Raw genomic sequence first — 20,863 nt, forward strand, 5'->3', positions numbered from 1 at the left:
CTTCTCACTACACTCTAAGCCTGAAGGCAGAAATCCCATCATGTCTATATTTAAAGTGTTAAGTGCTTGGCATATGAAATGATTCACTGACTGTTGAATGCATACATAGGACACTGAAGCAAAAAGATACAATCTGGTATTCTCCAGAAGGCTGCACATATAACCCAAAAAGAAATGGGACAAATGTAACTCACCTCTGGAGTATAAGAGGAGGGTTGGGCTGGCGATTCCCAGGGTAATGAACATGAATGGTGTGGCCTGTATTGGCTGTCAGCTGCCTTAGGGTTCTCTGACTGCGCCCGATGCCCTGGGTGAGACGTGTTGTGGAGGAGCCACTGCCCAGCGTCAGAGAACTGTGGTCTGCATGGCGTACCATCAGTGGGTGAGTGGTAGGGATATTTCCTGGGGATGGGGGGATGTCTGCTGCAAGGACAATATGTAAAGGGGTCAGTGTCAAAAAGAAATTTCTTCCAAGGTTGTTCAACCAGAGCCATGTCTCCTGGGCCTTACTTCCTCACACGGAAACCTGAGCTTTGTCCTTTCTCCCTCATTCCCATGCCTCATGTATAATCACTGACACTACCATAGCTTACGCCACCATCTCTTACCTAGATATTGCAACAGTCTCCTAACTAGTACCTTCTCCCAATCCATTTTCCACACTACAGCCACAGTGATGCTTTTAGACCCCTCAGAAACATGCTACTCCCTCCACCTTGAAGACTCCAATCCTCTCCCCCTTCTTTATACTTGCTCTTTTGTTTTTGGCCCAGATGTCACTTGCTCAGATTCTACAGATTGGCTTAATAACCCTTTACTCTGGGCTTTCTTACCATACTACAGTGTAATGCCTGCTTACTTATGATTCCTAATAGACCATAAGCTCCTTTGAGGGAAAGGGACCGTTTTCTTTTTCACTGCTGTATTCTTAGTACCTAGGAAATAGTAGGCATCCTCAAACATTTGTTCAATTTGATTTACTAAATGAAGGGAGGCTCAACGTAAGGAAGACTGACAGAAATCACAAAAATGTAAAAAAAAAAAAAAAATCACAGAATAGAAGGCACCTTGAAAATTATGTAATACAACCCATTTTCAAAAAAAAACTTTTCATTTACAGGTGACAAACTGAGGCTCAAAGAGGTAAGAGACTACTTGGCCAAGACAACAGACCAGCACAGTTCAGTATTTTCTGCTATACCATGCTTGTGATTTGGGGTCAAGACCTGCCTTCTCAAGACAGCTTGATTTTAAGAACTAGATGCTAAAAGTGAACTTTGACGTTGATAGAGGAGAAGGAAAGAGATTCACTCTCTCCTCCGAAAAGATGCGTCCTTGATGAACAGAGTGAATGTGCTCAAATCTACTCCCCAATGCCAAGCTCAAAGGTGTTCATTCAAACTCTCAAGATCCAGTGTTACAGACATAAGAATTGATTGCCCTGTCACTGTAGTGTGCACATGGGTGCGTGATGCAGTCAGCCTTGGTCTCACTTAAAAAAAAAAAATTCAAGCAAATCATCAAGTTGTCCAGGCTCTAAAATGGCTGCCTGTTTACTGAGGTGGAGAGAACAAAAAGCAGCCTCTCACAATTCTTTCTTCTAAGTATACATTTATTGAGAGAGATGGATTCAGATATCCCTTGCCCCAGGAAGTCAGCATAGGAAAAGAAGTGCTGTCTGTATCAGATTGATAGCTGCTCTGGTTCACTGCTTGGTTTACCCTAAAGAAGGGTATAAGAATCAAGAGATAAAACCCAGCTGAGCCCCTGTATCTTACTAGCACTGGAGAACATGTTGTCAAACTCAATGATGAGATCATCCTCCCGGTCAAAGCGCTCAAATCGGACCAAGGGAGAAGCGTTCATATCAGGGTAATCCTCATCCAATTCCATTTCAGAGCCATCGTCGTCATCGTCTTCATCTCCCTCTTCACCTTCATCATCCTCCTTAAGGGGAAAATAGGAGATGGAGAATTGCTGGAGGTAAGGGTTTTCTGAAGTCTGATGTCATGGCCACATTTGCACATGAGGGAGGGAGGCGCTGAGGCTAGCAACCCAGACTGTTGGTTTTCTCCAGCTCTGTGTTCCCATGGAAGAGGTTGTCTGAACCAACCCAAACACAGTCCCCCCTCACCTGATCATCTTCCTCATCTTCCTCCTCCTCCTCCTCTTCATCCTGACTATCATCCTCATCCTCGTTACTGCCACTGCTGTCCTCTTCCTGAGTGTGCTCCTCCTCATCCTCAGGGTCCAGGATATTCATGGAATCTAAAACAAAGGGAGCACATTGGAGGACTATACTGAGCAGCTAGCAAACAGGCTACTGTGGCAGGCCGGCAGATTGAGTGGGAAGGCGATGGGGTATCTGACTCTAGGAGAGGAAGAACCAGATCTGGGGTGATGTACAGACTTAGTGAGCCAGCCCTGATTTCCTGAGAGTGCCAATCAATGCATCAACACGCTGAGCAGAGTGGCTGAATGTGGAGGCTGGCTATAGGGTGGTGCTTCAGGAGCCATGGTCTAGGACTTGGCCAAGTCTGCTGGTGCCCCCTTGCCTTTCCAGCTCTACTTTGCTATTGACTGCATCCTGTTGGTAAGAGGGAATCTGGAGCGATGATAGCAGGTGGGTGAGAAGAAAGCGAACCAAGTAAGAAGTGACAAACTTTTGGGTAAGCAGTAGTAACATGTTATTTGAAAAACTGGCTGAGTATAAAGTGGATGATATATGTCAGCGCATGCAGACAGATGCTTCCTTATTCTGCACATGTGGGCAGCTGCCTCCAGGAAAACCCTAGTGTAGTGTCTGTCAGACGTGCAGGGCAAGAAGGGAGGCCTTTCTGGCCTCGGCACTCTCACCTTCTCGGTTGGCCTGCAAGGTGGAAGCTTGGCTGAGGTTGGAAGGAGCTTCATCCATCAGCACGTCCTCTTGTGATTCATCCTCTCCACTTCTGCTCACTGAAGGTTACAGAGCAGAGCCTTCACTGAACAACAGAGGACTTCCCTTTCCAGATTGGGTGCGTCTAAAGTAGCTATGTACACCCAGCAGATATCCACTTTTTTTTTTTTTTTTTGGATGAGGGAGAAGACCTAGGTTCTCTGCTGTCGACTAGCTAGGTGAGCTTGGCCAGTCACTTTACCTGTCTGAGTCTCAGTTTCCTCATCTGTAAAATGGGATGATCACATCTGCTCTGCCAATCCCACTAATTGTGAAACCACAGAGGATAATGGGTGTGAAAAGTCTTGTCAAATTTAAGAATACATGTCTACTTCCGTTTATCCTTTGATTTCCTTCATCAATAAAATAAAAACAAGTAACACATAGACCCTTGGAGCCAGGTGACACTAGGGTACCTTTGCCGTTTTCCGTTTGAGTTGTAAAAATGGGCCACCCTTAGGGAATGATCACACTTTTTACACTACTGAGACTCAGAGGCGGAAAGCCCCTGGATTTTGCTAAAGAACTGCAAGGAAAGCACTTTCTCACCCTACAGGCTCTACAGCCTCCTCTAGGATTCCATGAATAAAAAACACTCTTGATGTGCCTGATGTATCATTTATACTGATGGCCACCCCCTCCACCTCCCCCACATAGGCAACACTTCAGATCCGCCACAGGTCTGTAGATGGTTTGTGAATTTCTCATCTGTAAGATCGTCAACATCAAGACAAGCAGCAATCTAGGCTGGCTATGAGCCCTTAGGCAGAGCTGAGCAAGCAGATGATGAGAAAAAGGGTCCTCCCAAGAGAGACTGAGGCAAAGGTAAAGGCTATACTCAGTTCTGGGGCTCTCACCTATAATTGTACTGTTCCCAGATCCGCCATCCCTCTCAAGCAACTCATCTATCAGGTCCTCCAGCTCATTCTCAACCTGGAGAGAAATAGAACATATATATGGATGCACACAAGTCTATCATTGTGCTAGCACGGAAACCCTAAAAAAAGCCAGCAAGGGAGTACATATTTCCAGGATAACGTGTGACAGAGAATGTTGCATAAACACCACACATTTGGTGCTAAGAGCACAGAAACTACCATGTGCTGTCAATCCACACTCAGACTGTCCTTCAAATGGGTTCATCCCAGTTATCTCAGACCAGGCCAGTCTTTATACTATCCAGAAATACATGCAGATCTCCTCAGAGCTAGCAGCTTAGGACTGTACGCCCCATTTCTTACAACTGCTACCAGCTCCAGAAATTACAATGCTTTCTTTAGGGTCTTTAGAAAATAGTTGTTTGAATGCTCCAGTGAGACCTGGTGCTATAGGCACAACAGTGATATTAAGGAGTTTCCATTAATGACCAGCGCCAAATAAATCAAAGACCTTGGGCCCAAAGGGCTCAGGCCAGTTTTCTACATCCACATTTCACCTGTGCCTAAGTCTGGGATTCCTGCTGGGATCCATTCCATTTCATAGTACATGGATGGCATCCTGGCCTTATCCCCACCTCTCATTTAATACAATTCAAACACATTTACTGAACATCTACTAAGCATATCATCTGTGCTCCTGTGCAAAGCAGATAGCACTGAGGCAAGGATCTAAGGTACTCACCCACCCACACCACTTGGGGATTCTGTTTAGCGCCGCAAAAGGGGTATGCTGGGTGATCTGCCTCCCTACCTGCATCTCTTGTGAACTGAGCACCTCAGGCTGCCCAGCAATCACCACTGAGTCGGTTTCAGCCTCCCCATCCATGATATCCCCATCTGCCACCTCTGTCTGAGTGACATCATGATCCTCCTCCTGCACTTCTGCTTCCCCAGGCTCGCCTGAAACAATCAACCAACCAGCAAAATAATCAAAGGGTGCCTATATGCAGGGCACCACGAGGCAAGCATGGAAGACAATAAGGTCCCTTCCCTGGGCAAGTTTACAAGTTCTCAGAGAAAAAATGAATGGGTGACAAAGGAAAAGACAAGGCTACGTGTGAGGATAGCCAAATAAGGCTGCAATTTTAAGGAATTCTTTGTGGGGCAGATTCCCACGCCACTATGACAGATCTCTATAAGGCCAGCAATTTCCCAGGGAAACAATACCAAGCCAGAAGAGTTGTGATGCCATGCCCATAAAGTAACTATGCCCACCCAGCCTGCTCTCCAGTCCATTGGCTCTAATTCCCTACCTGGGTCCTGCTGGTTGCTATTAGAGTCCTGAGCAGCTCCTTGGGCATCCTGCTCAGACTTGCTCTTGCTAGAAGCACTCTTGCTGCCAAAAAGGCTACTAGGCTGGTTCACAATCCGGGAAAGTGTTTCCAAAGGCTTCAAAGCAGCATTGACTGTGTTGGCCATGTTTGGACTGAGGTAAAGATACAGAGACGGACTTAGCACAGAAACCTGCACTAAAGGGAACCAAGGCTCATCAGAGTAACAACTGATTCCAGGGGATGGGGCATGGAGGGTGCAAGGTGAGCCTGGAACATCTTGTTGTGCCAGAGGCTTTAAAAAATTGATGGGGTCATTACCACAGGCCAAATCTGAGAATAAAAAATAATGACGGTAGTGGATTATACCATATTAAATATAAAAAGAAACTGCAGCCACAGGGATACAAACATAAGCAGAAGGAAATCTTCATTATAAAAGAATGCCTGCTAATAAATAGGAATGAGAAAATCAGAAATCCTCACTTTTTGAACAGCAATGTAAGCGATCCAGGCAGGGATCACCAATAAATGCTAACCTACTGAGTTAAAAATCTTCAGGGCATAAGATATTCATGTAATCTTCATATGAACTCAAAGCATCACCCATAAAACATTTATTAAGTACAAAAGGGAAAGCTAATGTTTATGTGATCAAACTTAGCATCACCAATAATGGGACAAATTAGCATTATGTGTCTCCTGATGTGATGCACCAAGGGCAAATATCACCCATGTAGTATTCATGCCAGAAGTTTAACCTGAACCTAGCCATAAGGAAGCAATTAGACAAATCCACGTTATGGAATATTCTATGAGACATTTGGCGCCTTCCAGATTCTTCAAAATAGTCAACTGTCATAAAAAAACAAGATACAGATGACATCAGATGCAATTAGTGATGCTCACTGGATACTGGATTAAAACGCTCTCTCCCAAGCTATAAAGACATACTTGGAATAACTGGGGATATTGGAATATGAACTACATGTTGAATCCTATTATATCAATGGTAAAATTTCTTAGATGTGACGATATTCTAGCCACGTATAGGAATGTTTATTCTTAGGAGACACATGCTAAAGTATTCAGAGGTTAAGCATCATGTTGTCTGCAACGAACTTCAAATGACTCTGCTCCTAAAAGGGGGAAGGAGAGGAGGAACTAAAGCAAATAGGACAGAATGATAACCACTGGTTAATCTACATGAAACATATGGTGCTCATTACACTGTGAGTCTAAAATTTTTAAATGTTTTAAAAAAATTAATGAGCTTGTATCAAGAGGACAAAAATCAACTTGAAGAGGCCCCATGGGCCAGCCAAAGGTGTAATGGAAAAGAATAATGACTGCAGAGATCCAAAGAACTCAATCACTGGCTTAAAAAAAAAAAAAAATCAATAAAAATAGAAAAACCAGAGAAAAGTTGCATTTGAGGTGGTGATTAAATCTATTTTGACTTTACTCTAAAAATTAGTGACTTAAGAAAAAAAATTAAGTTTTTATCCTGCCTCTTAAGTAGGAACTGTATTTCAGGGTAACCAGACTCTCCCCCTTGAACTGGGGCTGTCACAGAAAAATGCCAGCTAATAATGTCGAAGGAATGACAGAAATTAGAAAAGTCATTGATAATCCCCAAAAAAACTGACACAGGAAAGGATTATCAGTTGGTGTTAAGATCATTAATTAGGTATACGGCTGATAGGAAACCAGACATTTATATAGCACCAAAACAGTAATATAGGCTACTTTCTAATAAGAAGGGGGAAATTTAACAGTACTCTACTCTAGAGTAAGTCAATTTTATCATGATTATTAATGACAGTTCAAAGAGATGTGTCTCCCCATGATGGAATATAAGATACACCTCATTTATGATATATCCTAACCAATAATTTCAAATTGCTCCATTAAGCCTCTAGCTCTAATTAGAAGTTAACAGAAAACAGGGAGTAAAGGAACAAGTTAAATGACACTGCAAGGAACAAATGGACCAAATCTAGAAGGCAAAACATTCAGCATGACAGCAGGCCTGGTCACCTTAACAAGTTAGTGTCATTAGCAGAAATAAAATGAAAATTAAAAAATTAATTAAGATTCTGTGTTAGAATAACAGATTCAGAGGATATAGCTAGATGTAATGCAAGGTCTGTAACTAGATTCTGGTTCAGACAAAAATTCCTGAATATGGATTTGGGTGTTATATATGATGAAAATTTACTTACAAAAGCAAGGTAGAGATTTATAACTGGAAAAACAAAAAACCCTAATCCAACCTAGGTTATACAACAGCATATATAATATCATTTTAGTAAAAAATACATTTTGTACGTATATGAAAAAACCATCGAAGAATGTAGTAAAGTAACAGTGATATCTGGTGGTAGAAACCCAGTATTTACTTTTGCTCATCTGCATTTTTCATGATATACATATAATCTTATAATAAAAGGTTACTTTTAATTAAGATGGGGGAATCTTGGGGAAAAAACTACTGATACAGTCCAACTCTTGAGTTTGAAGCAAATGAGAAAACTAAGGTCTAAAGAAAGGCAAGTGCCTTGCTTAAAAACCACAATACTAAGAACTCAGGTTCCCACCTATACCCAAACTTTTCCTATCACACCAGTGGCTCACTACTGATTCTGGTGAGGATACATGAAACACAAGCAAATGAAGAAATAAAAGCAGCATGATCAAAGAGAGGGCAAAAGCCTGCAGCTGGAGTTCAGGAATAATTTTACCTGGACAGGTCCAGGCTATGAGGCACTCTTGCCAGGTCATTAACCAGTCCTTTCTTCAGGAAGAGTCGAATAATGTTGTTCATGCCATTGTGCTGGGTCTTGGCTGTGGCACTGCTGTAGAAGCTGGACGTTGAGGGGCAGGACTCCATGATAGTACTGATGATACACATCACTGCTTGAAGCCTGGGAGAGAAGTTTGACACCTCTATCATATGAATACTGCCCATTCTTAGGAGTCTTAAACTAACCGGCCTCAGATAACCCTCCTGGTGCCCTGTGTTTCCTTCTGGAAGTAACATTTAAACAGGTGAGAGCTCACTCCCTGAGTGGTAGCATTCTTAATTTTCTTTACACATAATTTAAAAAATAAGACTGAATAATCTGCTCAATTTCTTGAAGATATCAGAACTATAATGACAACATCCCTTTGTTCTAAGCTGTTTACCCTCCTCCAAATGTAATCAGTTCTCTAGGTATTTTGAGGCACTAGAACTATTTGAGAGGACCAGAGAATATACAGTGCCAGTGTGACCAGAACTCTTGTTCAAGTGCCAGGAATCCCACAGGCCAAGAATGGAGTAAGGAGATGCTACTGATTATCAGCACTAGGTCAGGCATGGGTTTTACCTGGCATGTTTCTCTGTACTCTCAGCCATAGCCAGTGCCCGTCCCAGAGCTGCTTTTACTTCATTCACAAGGGCTACTTGGGCATCTGTGCCACTCCCTGCAGCAGCTAGGCTTGCGAGGAATAGGCGGGCCAGGGCAGGTGTGTCCTTGTCTTCTGCATTCTGGGTATGTGGGAGGAGGTGGTCCAGAACAAAGGCTAGCACACTGCAGTCCTGAAAAATCATTAATTATGACATTTACTCACAAGCATAATTATGCCATATTGTTTGCACATCAACAAGGTACACATACACAAAGTTGATCCTTCAAGTCACCCAGTCAGTGATTATCAGGTCCACTTTATAGATGAGAAAACCAAGGTTTGAAAGTACAAACTAAATGAGCAAATCCAGATTTTATGCTTTTAAACTCCACTCATTTCTCACTAGCTTACACATTTTCATTTACAGGTCACTTGATATTTCTCAAAACATTTTTATGTGTGGTATTTAAAAGAACTGTTCACAGTAAACCTATAGAACAGTTAAGGCAAGTTCAGTATTTTCCCATTCTGACAAATGGGTAATATGAGGCCCAAAGAAACAGGGCCTGTGCAAAGAACTTAACCAATGGCAAGGATTCAAATCTTGTTCATAATTAAGTGCTATAATGCCTTCACGTATTCAATTAAGTTGTAATGTTTACTGATACCTATAATGTGCTAAGGACCCTAGGCTAAAAATAGGCATTTAAAAGAGAAACAGCACAGCCACAGATATGCAAAAATATTTAATGCAAAGTAAATAGCAAAAAAAGGCCCAACAAGGGAAAGAAATTACGTGAGACTTGTTCCTTCTAACAAGGACTTCTGTCCTGATAATTCTTTATATTAGAAAGAAACTTAGTTCTATTGTCATTTAAGCAGATATTGGATCAAAATTTTGGAGTTAATTAGAAAGGATGGCTGTATAACCCTGAATGTACCAAATGCCACTCAACGGTACACTTTAAAATGCTTGATTTTATGTAAATTTTGCCTCAATAAAAACTGCATTGAAGAATTCTAGAGTCTGGAAAATTAGATACGGTGGCTAGGTTAAGATGGAACTATTAGAAATAAAAATTCCCCAGTACTGAATAAAATACAAAATTGTGTAAATATGTTATGTAACATTATTAGTAAAAACTGGAAAAAAAGCTTTGCAATTTGGGAAAGCAGGGTGATGTAGTAAAAGACTTGGATTTATAACCAGAGACCTGGATTCCAATTCTAATCCTGTTACTCTGCAGTTTGGCCTTGAACAAGTTACTAACCTTTCTGAGCCTTCTCTACTTCTCTATTAAGGGGAGCAATACCAACAACCTTCTAGTGCTGAGGTAAGGATTAATCAACAGTATTTGTAAATCACCTAGGAGTACCCAGTACCACAAGGTCTGGGTGGTACACATAATAGATACTTAATAAATTTGCAATTAAATGTCTTATTCCACAAGGAATGCTTATATTAACTACAACTGGCATAATGAGTAAAAACTTTGAAATAAAAGCCTAATGTATATTTAGTATACATAACTCCACAAAGGACTTGTATCTAGAATATGTAAAAAATTCAGTAGAGAACAAGAATATAAGACTTGGACACCTCACAGGAGAATATCCAAATAGCCAATACAGAAAAGGATATTTTTTTTTTTAATTTTTTTTTTTTTTCAACGTTTATTTATTTTTGGGACAGAGAGAGACAGAGCATGAACGGGGGAGGGGCAGAGAGAGAGGGAGACACAGAATCGGAAACAGGCTCCAGGCTCTGAGCCATCAGCCCAGAGCCCGACGCGGGGCTCGAACTCACGGACCGCGAGATCGTGACCTGGCTGAAGTCGGACGCTTAACCGACTGCGCCACCCAGGCGCCCCAGAAAAGGATATTTTAACCATAATGCAAAATCTAGTGGCTTTGTAGTAATCCACTAGAACAGCTAAAATGAAAAATAAGAAAATACCAAGTGTTGGCAAGGAGGTATGGCAAGCATACCATATGCTGTGCTTGGTAATAATATAAGTGGACACAACCACTCTGGAAAACTTTTGGTGCCATTTGCTAAAGCTGAAGAGACCAGCAATTCTACTCCTTAGGCATGTTAACACCTAATAGAAACACTTAATCCAGTTTATCCTTGAATAACACGGATTTGAACTGTGTGGGTCCACTTTTATGCAGATTTTTTTTCAATATATTGGTGCCATACTGTAAATACATTTTCTCTACCTTACAATTTTTTTTTACTGAAACCATTAGCAAGTCTTTATTTCCCTTATTGCCTTTTCATTTGAAATTAAATAGTTTTGATTAAATTGTTTTTTTCTATTTAATTAAAAAAAATTGTGAACAAGCAAATTTGTATTTAAGAGTTTCAGCTCAAAGTTGCAACAATCTAAGAATTAGTGATCCAAGCAGAAATTACAATTTTATTTTTTCTCAGGGGTAATAACATTTTTCTCCCTCTAATATATGTAACTATACAAAATATGTGTTAATGGAGTGTTTATGATATTGGTAAAGTTTCTGGTCAACAGGAGGATATTAGTAAAATATTTGGGGGAGTCAACAGTTTATGCAGATTTTCAACTACATACGTGAGGAGAGGGGAAGGAGGTGTCAGCACCCTTAATATCCCTGCGTTGTTCGAGAGTCAACTGTATACGTTCACCAAGACATATATAAGAATGGACTGTAGCAACACTACTTTCAATACCTGTAAAATGGAAAACTACCCAATTGTCTATTAGCACTAGAATGGACAAGACTGTGTTACATTCACACAATGGAATCCTATACAGCAAATAAACTACTACCACACACAAAAATGGATATTGCAAACAAAGGAATATAAACTGTATGATTCTATTTATATAAAGTGCAAAACCAATCTATGACAACAGAACTCAAGATAATGGTTGACATTATGGAAGTTTAAAAGGGAGGGGGAGCTGTAGAAAGGCATGAAGCGGTAAGCTTTTGTGGAGTTTTTAATGTTTTAATTTGAGTAATAGTCATCCAAGAAAAACTAACGACTCATTCAGGAATTGCATATTTTTGTATGTATTTTAAAAAACTCAGATTAAATCTAAGTAAAACTAGCTTAAAAATGGCAGCTGATTTCATATTCTTTGCCTGCAACATTAATGCCCCTACTCTACTCTCAGACCATTTACTGCTTACTAACCACGAAATTAAGATATAACCTCCCAAACAAGGTTCCCTTTTTGAAAAAAATCTCCTTGGGCACCCCTTTTATGTATATGGGAACATGATCTAGTTTCTTAAAGTGCCCTCTCATTTGAAATATCTAACCTGAAGATAATTCCATATCAAGACATTTCTTTCCCACAGCTCTGATAAACATTTAGGCTTTCCTTATGTTCTATGTTACCAATACTATTACCATATCAGGTGTCTTTGCACAGGTGTGAGTATATCTGGAAGATAAACAGCCATTTTGTCTATTTGGCTTATTCTACTGTCCCCTAGACACCCTTATGTAGACAAACCACAGATACCTTTCAAATTACACATTTTCTCTTCAAGCCATTTCTTCTAACATAAAAGGAATAGAAAAACATAAAACAAGAAACATCAGAATCCTTGATTTTGTTTTTATTTTCCAAAGATCCATTTCTACCTTTAAAACATCTCTTCAACTCACCCATTTTTTCCCCAACAACTTCACCAAGATCCTGTATTACCTAGATTGCTATCTACATCAGATTCCTAATTGGTCTGACTCCAAATCTTGCGTTTTGCAGTCTTTACACTGCAGAACAAGTGATTTTCTGCAAACAAATTAACAAATGGCACAAACTCACTCCCTGTAATGAGCCCGATAGCTCTGCATCATGGGGAAAAGCCTAGCTTCTTTAACGTGTCTAAGAGGCCTCTGCCTCTCAACATTGGGCTAACATGTGCAGGTTCCTAGCAAACTGTCTGACACATTTGTATCCAAATGATGACAGTATCAAATCTTAAACAGACTAGAAATATTACCTCTTTAATCAGCTCAGACTGGCCCACAGTGTAGCTGTAGTTGGCAATCAGGGTAGCGATACCAACATAGGACCTCACCAACTCTGCCAGAAGACGAAGAATAGTGGAGGTGGGCATTAAAGGTTTGCTGCCCTTGCCCTTCTGCTTGCCTTCCTCAGAGGCTCGGTCCCCTTCTTTATCTTTCTTCCCATCACGAGACTCTTCTGGAGTTGATGCTGTTGAGAAAGAGTCAAACACTGGTTCAATTTCACACTGAAATACTGGCAAACATCAAGCCTTATGTGGAAAGAGAATACTACTTCTATTCCACTTTAGGTCACTGATACAAATGGAATGTCCTCCTCATAATGCAGTGGAAGGACACATAGGATGACAGGTCTCAGATATAATCTGTGGATATGGTGCAGCAGGGAGGCTTTGCCCAACTGTTCACATATCTTCTGCCATTTCCCTCCTTTTATACATAATTTTGCACTCCAGAAATACTGTACTAAGAGTTCTCCAAAGACGCCTTATGTACCCCCTTTTACCTTTCCTTCCCACATGTCTCCCCGGCACACATTTACTTATCTAACTTAATTCAAATTCTGATCTCCATAAATACTTTCCTGTCTCATCCAGGAATACAGAGACATAGCGGGTACATGTGCCCACTGTACCTTATCCCAGCATGCCTCCATTCCAGCAGTTATATTAAGTATGGTATCTCCTTGGTTAGATCTCAAAGATCTTTCCTATTCAAGAAGCAGCAGCTCTTGGAAGGTATCCTTAGAATTGTTTCCATGTGACATTTCTCTAATTGTTGACTAAGTAGCCAATGGGCTCTGGTAACACTGCTAGAATCCACCATGCAAGGTTTATGGCTAGAATTGTGTCACTGGCACCAAAGCTCTATATGCCAGCATAAAACCCACCATAAGAAATATATGTGGTGGTTTAAAGAGTAGATCTAACAGATCTCACCACAGCAACCATTACTTTGTTAGGTAAGTCACAGTTCTACTAATTTTAGCATAGAGAAATCCTTTACTTACAGAACATGGAGCTCACCCTTGAGAAAAGTTCACTTAGACAAGTAAATGTGACAATTATGCCTGTATTCCCATATCCCCTGCCCAGGACACCCACAGTTTCTTTGTTCTCTCAAGAAAGTAACAACAAAAGAGGGAGAAAAGTAAACCATTACCTTCTCCTTGGGATGTCCCAGATGTGGAAGTCTCAGTGGAGGTACCATCTGCAGCAAAGACCTGACTCTATGGAGGAAGAATACCGCTGAGCCATTATTAATTTCAGAGACAGTTGTCTCTAAATGGTAGGAACCCTTCCCAGGGTACTCATTACGAATGCTACAGACTCTCTTTGGCTGATCTTTTAACCATCTTCACTCTGTACATACTATAATCTGTGGGAAGCTATCATTATAAACAGTGACTGGAAGATTGGGGGCACGTACAAGGGACAATGAGAATGAAAAATGAATTTAATATTTCCAATCCAAAGAGAGAAAAATCCCAGGGATACCCCAAATTTATCTTCATTCTTAGGCAACAGATAATTTACAGATACATCAAAATTAATACCTTTGAAATTTCCCTGGCATAACCTTAAATATAGAGAACACATAGGTATCAGAAAGCGAGAAGGAAGACAGGAGGTTGGAATTGACTTACATTAATGGAAAAACCTGACTGTGCATCAAAGTCACTGCCCTGACGAGTAAGTGACCGGTACTGCTGGTATACATCATCACCCATGTCTTGCAGGAGCTGGCCAACCTCTTGCGTCATACCCCCAGGTTTAGGATCAGATTTCTCTGCTAGAGAAACAAAAACAAAACAAAACTCATTAATAACTATGCAATGCTAATGCCTATTTGGCAACTTGGTCAATTTCACTTCACTTACTATGACTATTTACATAGTGATGTGGCTAGACTTTCACTTAAGAGGAGAAACGTAGTTATGACCAAGAGAGCATGGTTGAAAGCCTCATTCTTTTACTAACTAGTTTTGTGACCACAAGCAATTTACTTATTTTTCTCACTTTCCTGAGCTTCACAACTAAGCTTAAATGAATATACTTGGTATTATACCTAGTGCAACAGAGATCAATAAATGGTTACCCTAGCTATATAAGCTAAATTATTTTGGGGGGTGGGGCTGATATGTGAGGTAGAATAAAGGTTCTATGGTTGTAGAAGCAAGAAGCTCTATATGGATCAAAGTGCTCAATAGATGAAAAGCACCAAAGACTCATATTTTGACTTAATTAAAGATTATATTCACCAATTTTTGGCAATTCTGTGGGACCTATCAATTAAGTATGTCCTAAATAAAATCCTGAAGGATATGACTGCAATGCAATCTTAAGTTCCAATTAATTCACTCATGACTTTACCAGTACTTACAAGCAGCACCTTAACTAGGAATAAAGGTAGATTGGGATGGTGGTCTCAAAGGTCAGGAAGCCTAATCACACCTTCTAATACTGATCCCAGTTTTTTTGGAAACAAAGATGTTTTAGCAACAAAGAGAATGAAAACATTAGAGACTTTTTGGTATAAATTTTCCTGCCCACAAGATGCCATTATCTCCTCTTTAATCTTTGTTCATTCTTTCCTCTGTATGGGATAGACTCTCATATGTCAGCATTCTCATTCTTATCATTCAAGACTTATTTCAGAAACCACTTGTTCTAAGAAACCTTCCTATAGGTCACCCCCACAAGGTCAGATGCCTTGCTTTAAGACTCACCACTACCTTGCCATCTGTCATAATGTATGACCATTGGTTTTTTCAGAGAAGTGCACATGGGCACACAAGGAGTGCTCACTATGCCATAAGTTGGTTGAGAGATCCAGGCAAAGTGCCCGGCCTCCTGAGGTAGACTAGATACATACCTTCCTCTGGAGCATGGTATGCAGCCAGGGCATTCAGCATATCATAGATCACTTCCTTGATGGTATCAGGAATGACAGGCAGAGGTGAGGGCTTCAAAGGGGTCGTCTTCACTAGCTGTACAGCATTAGGACCTTTAATTCTAAGATTCTCAAATTCATCATCTGAAGCTAAGCCAAAGTCAGACAGAGAAAAATCAGTCAACAGTGAACCAGTACCTATACTTGATTACTGATAAAGACTCATAACCAGTACCTATACTTGATTACTAATAAAGACTCAGAAGGGGGTCTGTATAAACACACATGCTTGGGACAAAAGGCCATTTCCAAACAACGTTCAAGTAGCCTACTAGGAAATCTAGCTTTTACTTTCCCTAAATACCACAGAATTTATTACAGCAGTACCAAATAGTAAAAACAGTATAGGCTTTGCAGTTGGGGGAGACTTGGTTTTGAAATCCAGTTCTGTTACAGGATCACTGGCCAGATTACTTCAACAAACCTTAATTTTCTCACTCCTAAAATTATTCTTTTTTCATTCCTAAAATTTGAGGATTAAATGAGATCATACAGGAGACATGCCCAGCACAGGAGGTCAGGCACATATCTGGGGGCTTCCAAAAATAATTAGCTCCCTTCCCAACATTTTATTAAAAAACAAAACAAAACAAAACTCTCCCTCCACAACCCTACAGAAAAGTTGAAAGGTTAGTATAGCACCCATATGCTTTTCATCTAGATCCTAAGATCAAAGATATTTTTCTACATAACCATACCACCATCATTAACACCCAAGGCATTTAACACAGATATAATCATCTAATATACAGTATTCAAATTTCTCCAAATCTCTTTACCTGGGTCCAGAGTCCCATCATGGTTGGTAGTTCTTTCTAGTTTCATCATCTAGGAGAACCTTGCATTTTTTTCCCTTTATGACATTAATATTTTTGTAGAGTGCAGGTGAGCTATCTTATAGAATGTCTCAAAATTTGCATTTAATTGCTTCCTCATAATTAAATATGGGCCAAACATTTTGGGCAAGAACACACTGATGATACAGTGTACTTCCTACTGTACCATGTGAGTCACATGTCCACTTGTCCCTCAATTACCACTTTATCTGTAAACCATTCACACTCTGTTGTCACACTAAGACAAATTCTTTGAGGGCAAGGACTAGACCAAACGAGTCCTTGGTGTCTCTGGCAGGGATTACCACAGGGCAAGTAAGATAGACAGATAGACATAAGAAATATTGAAGTACCTCTGAACTGGCCCACATGTCCCAACACTTGCTTAAGGAAGCTTTCCAAGTTATCTCTGGGATTATACTAGGCCATAGACTTCAATGTCTCAAAGGCCAGGAGAAGGGGAGAAACTCACCAGTTCCTGAGCCTCGAGGGGCTGGAAGGGCAATGCGGATACAGCAGTTGGCTACTTCAGTGAAAATGTCTGGATTGCGGCATGCAGCTGGCCCCAGGACACGAAGGATATAATTGATCTCCCGAGAACCAAGGCTGCCAGATACAACACCAGAGGTAGTGCTACCAGCTCCACTTGTAGCTGCTGAGCGAACCACCTAGTAAAGAAAGGAAGAAGCAATGTGGATTAATGACCACTTTCTAAAACTCCAATTGCATTCAAGGAAGAGTTACCAAGGATTAAAATACTATCCAAACTCTGCCTCAAGACACTGGATGATAGTTTTAGGTTTTTGGGAAAAGATGCACTTGGGTCTTTTAAGTCCCATTCCTCCCTGATTCAAAATATGTGGCTTATAAAAAGTTACAGGATTCAGCACATCCCAAAACTATCAATTATTATAACAGATGGCATGTTATCTTTATAGAAATTGGGAAATGTATCTAGACCACTGATCATCTAAATTATAGCCCTCACATGTAAGTGCCAGCTCCTAGCCTTCCCAAATGCTGTCCCAATTTTAAACCAGAATGGTTCAAACTCTAAAAATATGCAATACCAATATCCACTCAGTGTTTAAGAACGAAATTAAATGTTTCTTTATGCCTCAAAGTCAATCATCAGTCTTAGACACAGGAAATACTGAACTATTTATAGATGGCTTGCTCTGAAACTATAGGGCTTACACATTATGCTTTTGGTCTTCACAAAAGGACTCATTAATCAACAGAAAATACAAGAAGGTATAAAGAAAATAACTACCGTATTTTCCATTATCATTCCTTTGTGAACTATGTTCACAAACATCTTTTGGAACCTTAATGCTTTCCTTACCAAATCAGTCAAAAGCTATAATCCTAAACTCTCATTTTTTAAATACTGAAAAGTCTAATTTCACTATAAAGAATGTGCTGTAATTTAGTTATCCAGTCCTCTGCTGGACATTAGATCTCCAGTTTCTTCTATAGTGAACATTCTTGTATATGTACCTTGGCATACTTGACTTTAAATTATCAAATAAATTCCTAGTCACAGAATTTCTAGGTCAAAGAATATCTCAAACTGACAGTACCAAATTGCCCTCCAATGTGGCTGCACCAATTTCCACTCCTACCAAAAAAGTAAGAGTATGCCTGGTTGTCCATACCCATACCTTCAATGGATATTATCAAGCATTTACATTTTGCCAACTTGATACATTAAAACTGCCACTGATCTTCCTTTGCTCCTCATAATCCTAAATACAATTAAGCTTAGAAAGCTCTTATCCAACAAGAACCTGTATTTTCCAGGCATTAAACTTTTTTTAAATGTTTATTAATTTATTGCGAGAGCAAGTGAGCAGGGGAGGGGCAGAGAGAGACAGACAGACAGACAGAATCCCAAGCAGGCTCCACAACTGCTAGCACAGAGCCTGACGTGGCGCCTAAACCCACAAACCATGAGATCATGACCTGCGCTGAAATCAAGAGTTAGACGCTTAACCGACTTAGTCACCTAGGCGCCCCCTTAGCATTTAAAAAAAATTGAAGTTTTATTTATTTTGAGAGAGAGAGACTGAGCAGGGGAGGGGCAAAGAGAGGGAGAAAGAGAGAACCCCAAGCAGGCTCCACACTGTCAGGACAGAGCCCAATGCAGGGCTTTAAATCACAAACCATAAGATCATGACCTGAGCGGAAATCAAGAGTCAGATGCGAGCCAACCCCAGTGCCCCTTCCTAGCATTTTTTAAGTTGTATAAACGTTAAACGTTTTCAGTATTTTGTTTTTAAGTCAGAATTCTATCTGTGTGTAGCTGTTTCTTCCCTGTTGGGCTGTCTCTTGCCCTGGATCAGTATATATGCTGTTTTTAATAGTGCTCCTTCTTTTGATTTTGCTCCTGTCAGACGAAATCAAATAGGCTGGGTGAATGAATGCGAGATGTATACTCATACACACAGAAGTATAAAGTGGTTCCACCTTTTTGGCAAGCAAGTTAAAAAATACTCATACGTTTTCATCCAATTTCTAGGAATCTCTGAGAAAAACAAATCTTAAATGTGACAAAACCATGCACAAAAATGCAAATTGCAACACTAATTATAAATGTAGGAAACAGTGTCCCAAGAGAGGAAAATGGAAGTCCAATAACATTCACATGATGACTGTTGACAAAGAATTAATAGGAGGAAATAAGACATTTGTCCTCCCTACTTCTCCCCTTTGAGGTCTTATGTTGATGTTACAAAATTTTTTTCATGTTTTTAAAAATTTATTTTTGAGAGAGAATGTGCGTGAGTGGGGAAGGGGAAGAGAGAAAAGGGGACAGAGGATGTGAAGCAGGCTCTGTGCTGACAGCAGGCAGCCTGATGCAGGGCTGGAACTTATGAACTGCGAGATCATGACCTGAGCAACCCATGTGCCCCATAAACATTTTTCTCTTTTCTAATTACTTTGTCATTTTTTTCCACTGCTTTGTGTTTCCTAAAATAAACATATAAACGTCTTAATTTTCCAATCTGCACAACGGGTATCTGCAAATGCTTATTAAAGTGTCTGGCCTATTATAATATTCCCAAAACTTTACTACTTTTACAACTCCAAAATACAATGTTTGGAAAATGTGCTCACAGGTGAATACATGAGAAATACTCCTATAAGGGAATCAACCTTAAGACATATACTTGGTGAAAGGTATCCCAGTTCCTCATTAACAGTTTTTGGTTCAAAAAACCTATACTGCCAAAGAGGACTTTATAGGTAAGATTTATTACTGTAGTAAATATTAAGGACAGAAAATGTTATTCTCTAGTTAAAAAAAAAATCATTCAATGGGACAATCTTTCATATGTAAGCAAGCACTTGAGCACACAGCTGGGAAAGTTTGCTGGACAAAACATATAGTCTATGTAGCTAGTTATATACCCTATGAAAAACCAGAAGTGTATCTGAGATCAAGGAGAACAAAGGTATGATATAAAGCTAAACCAGCTTCTGACATCAAAAAGACTCACCTTTTCCATGGTATGACGGAGGGTGCAGGGATCCTCAATGATATGTCTTAAAAGAAGGGTGACCAGGGGGGTAAACCCATTGAAGCCTGAACTCTGGGTCAAATTCAAGATCATGCGGGTACTCTTTAGCTCTGCAAACATCATGGCGTATTTGTGGTCTCGGGTGAGCCTCAGGCAGAGACGAAGGGTGGCATGCAAAGTGTCTGGGTCTACAGGGACTCCTAGCATGCTCACACAGGCCCGGATTAAAACAGTCACCATATCCTCTGTCAGGCCCTGGATCAGGATCTCCCCAATTTTTGTTTCTTCCAGGCTCGTCTCCTTTTCAGTATTTGTACTCTCTAGGGCCAAAGGAGTATCTACAAATGAGAAAGTAAGAGTTCAGAAGTTTAATTTGACATTTCCTTCCATATCTCTCCCGCATAGCTAGGTCAAGCACTTAGGTTTGTTTCTATTAAAAAATATACCAAACACCAATTCTAGGGCCAGATAAAAGGACATATAAAAGGGACTGTGTATCTTTAAGTCACCAAGCAATATGATGGGTAAGAAATCACTCATGATAAAATTGGCCAAAACTGAAGCCATAAAGGCACATGAAGCTTTATGTAACACTCCTTGAAAGATTCAAAACTGAAGGTCCATACCACTGAGTTTATTTTCTTTACGTTTGATATCCATTTCTTTGCTTTCTTCCAGCGTCTTCTCTAGTTCCTGTCCATTGCTATTTTTTGAGTTTTTATTCAGCCGTGGTACCCTCAGGAGAGTCAGCATCACAGGGCGCCGATTCCCTGTTTCCTCATTAACCTAGAAATTCAAGAAGACAAAGAACAGCTCTACAAAAGAAAAGGAAACTATAAGAGGGGCTGGAACTCCCAGGTAAAATGCTGCAATAGGAAGGAACCCTGGCAACTTTTCCCATCCTTATCACCTACAGAGAGAAAGCCTGAAGGTCCCCAAAAGTAAAGCAGCATACACAAGGCCCTATAACAAACTGGAAACTTTCAAATA

General features: G+C 40.2%; 1 protein-coding gene across 24 annotated transcripts in view; it reads right to left on the reverse strand.

Annotated features, from left to right (window-relative positions):
• Positions 1-20,863, reverse strand: part of HUWE1 (HECT, UBA and WWE domain containing E3 ubiquitin protein ligase 1) — a 165,672-nt gene that overhangs the window by 22,309 nt on the left and 122,500 nt on the right. For 20 of the 24 annotated variants that reach the window (XM_045472025.1, XM_045472015.1, XM_045472028.1 and 17 more), the window contains 16 exons: positions 20,500-20,659; positions 19,853-20,211; positions 16,822-17,017; positions 15,436-15,603; positions 14,207-14,352; positions 13,723-13,789; positions 12,537-12,751; positions 8,516-8,727; positions 7,889-8,071; positions 5,127-5,299; positions 4,625-4,773; positions 3,793-3,868; positions 2,857-2,955; positions 2,135-2,268; positions 1,779-1,947; positions 195-423 (listed from right to left, as the gene is read on the reverse strand). In XM_045472025.1, coding sequence (XP_045327981.1) covers positions 195-423; positions 1,779-1,947; positions 2,135-2,268; positions 2,857-2,955; positions 3,793-3,868; positions 4,625-4,773; positions 5,127-5,299; positions 7,889-8,071; positions 8,516-8,727; positions 12,537-12,751; positions 13,723-13,789; positions 14,207-14,352; positions 15,436-15,603; positions 16,822-17,017; positions 19,853-20,211; positions 20,500-20,659 — 2,735 coding nt within the window. The remainder of the gene's footprint in view (positions 1-194; positions 424-1,778; positions 1,948-2,134; positions 2,269-2,856; positions 2,956-3,792; positions 3,869-4,624; positions 4,774-5,126; positions 5,300-7,888; positions 8,072-8,515; positions 8,728-12,536; positions 12,752-13,722; positions 13,790-14,206; positions 14,353-15,435; positions 15,604-16,821; positions 17,018-19,852; positions 20,212-20,499; positions 20,660-20,863) is intronic. The other 4 variants (XM_045472035.1, XM_045472033.1, XM_045472038.1 and 1 more) reach the window with 2 other exon arrangements.

This window comes from Leopardus geoffroyi, chromosome X, assembly GCF_018350155.1.
Source record: "Leopardus geoffroyi isolate Oge1 chromosome X, O.geoffroyi_Oge1_pat1.0, whole genome shotgun sequence".
In the NCBI taxonomy this organism is placed as follows: domain Eukaryota; kingdom Metazoa; phylum Chordata; class Mammalia; order Carnivora; family Felidae; genus Leopardus; species Leopardus geoffroyi.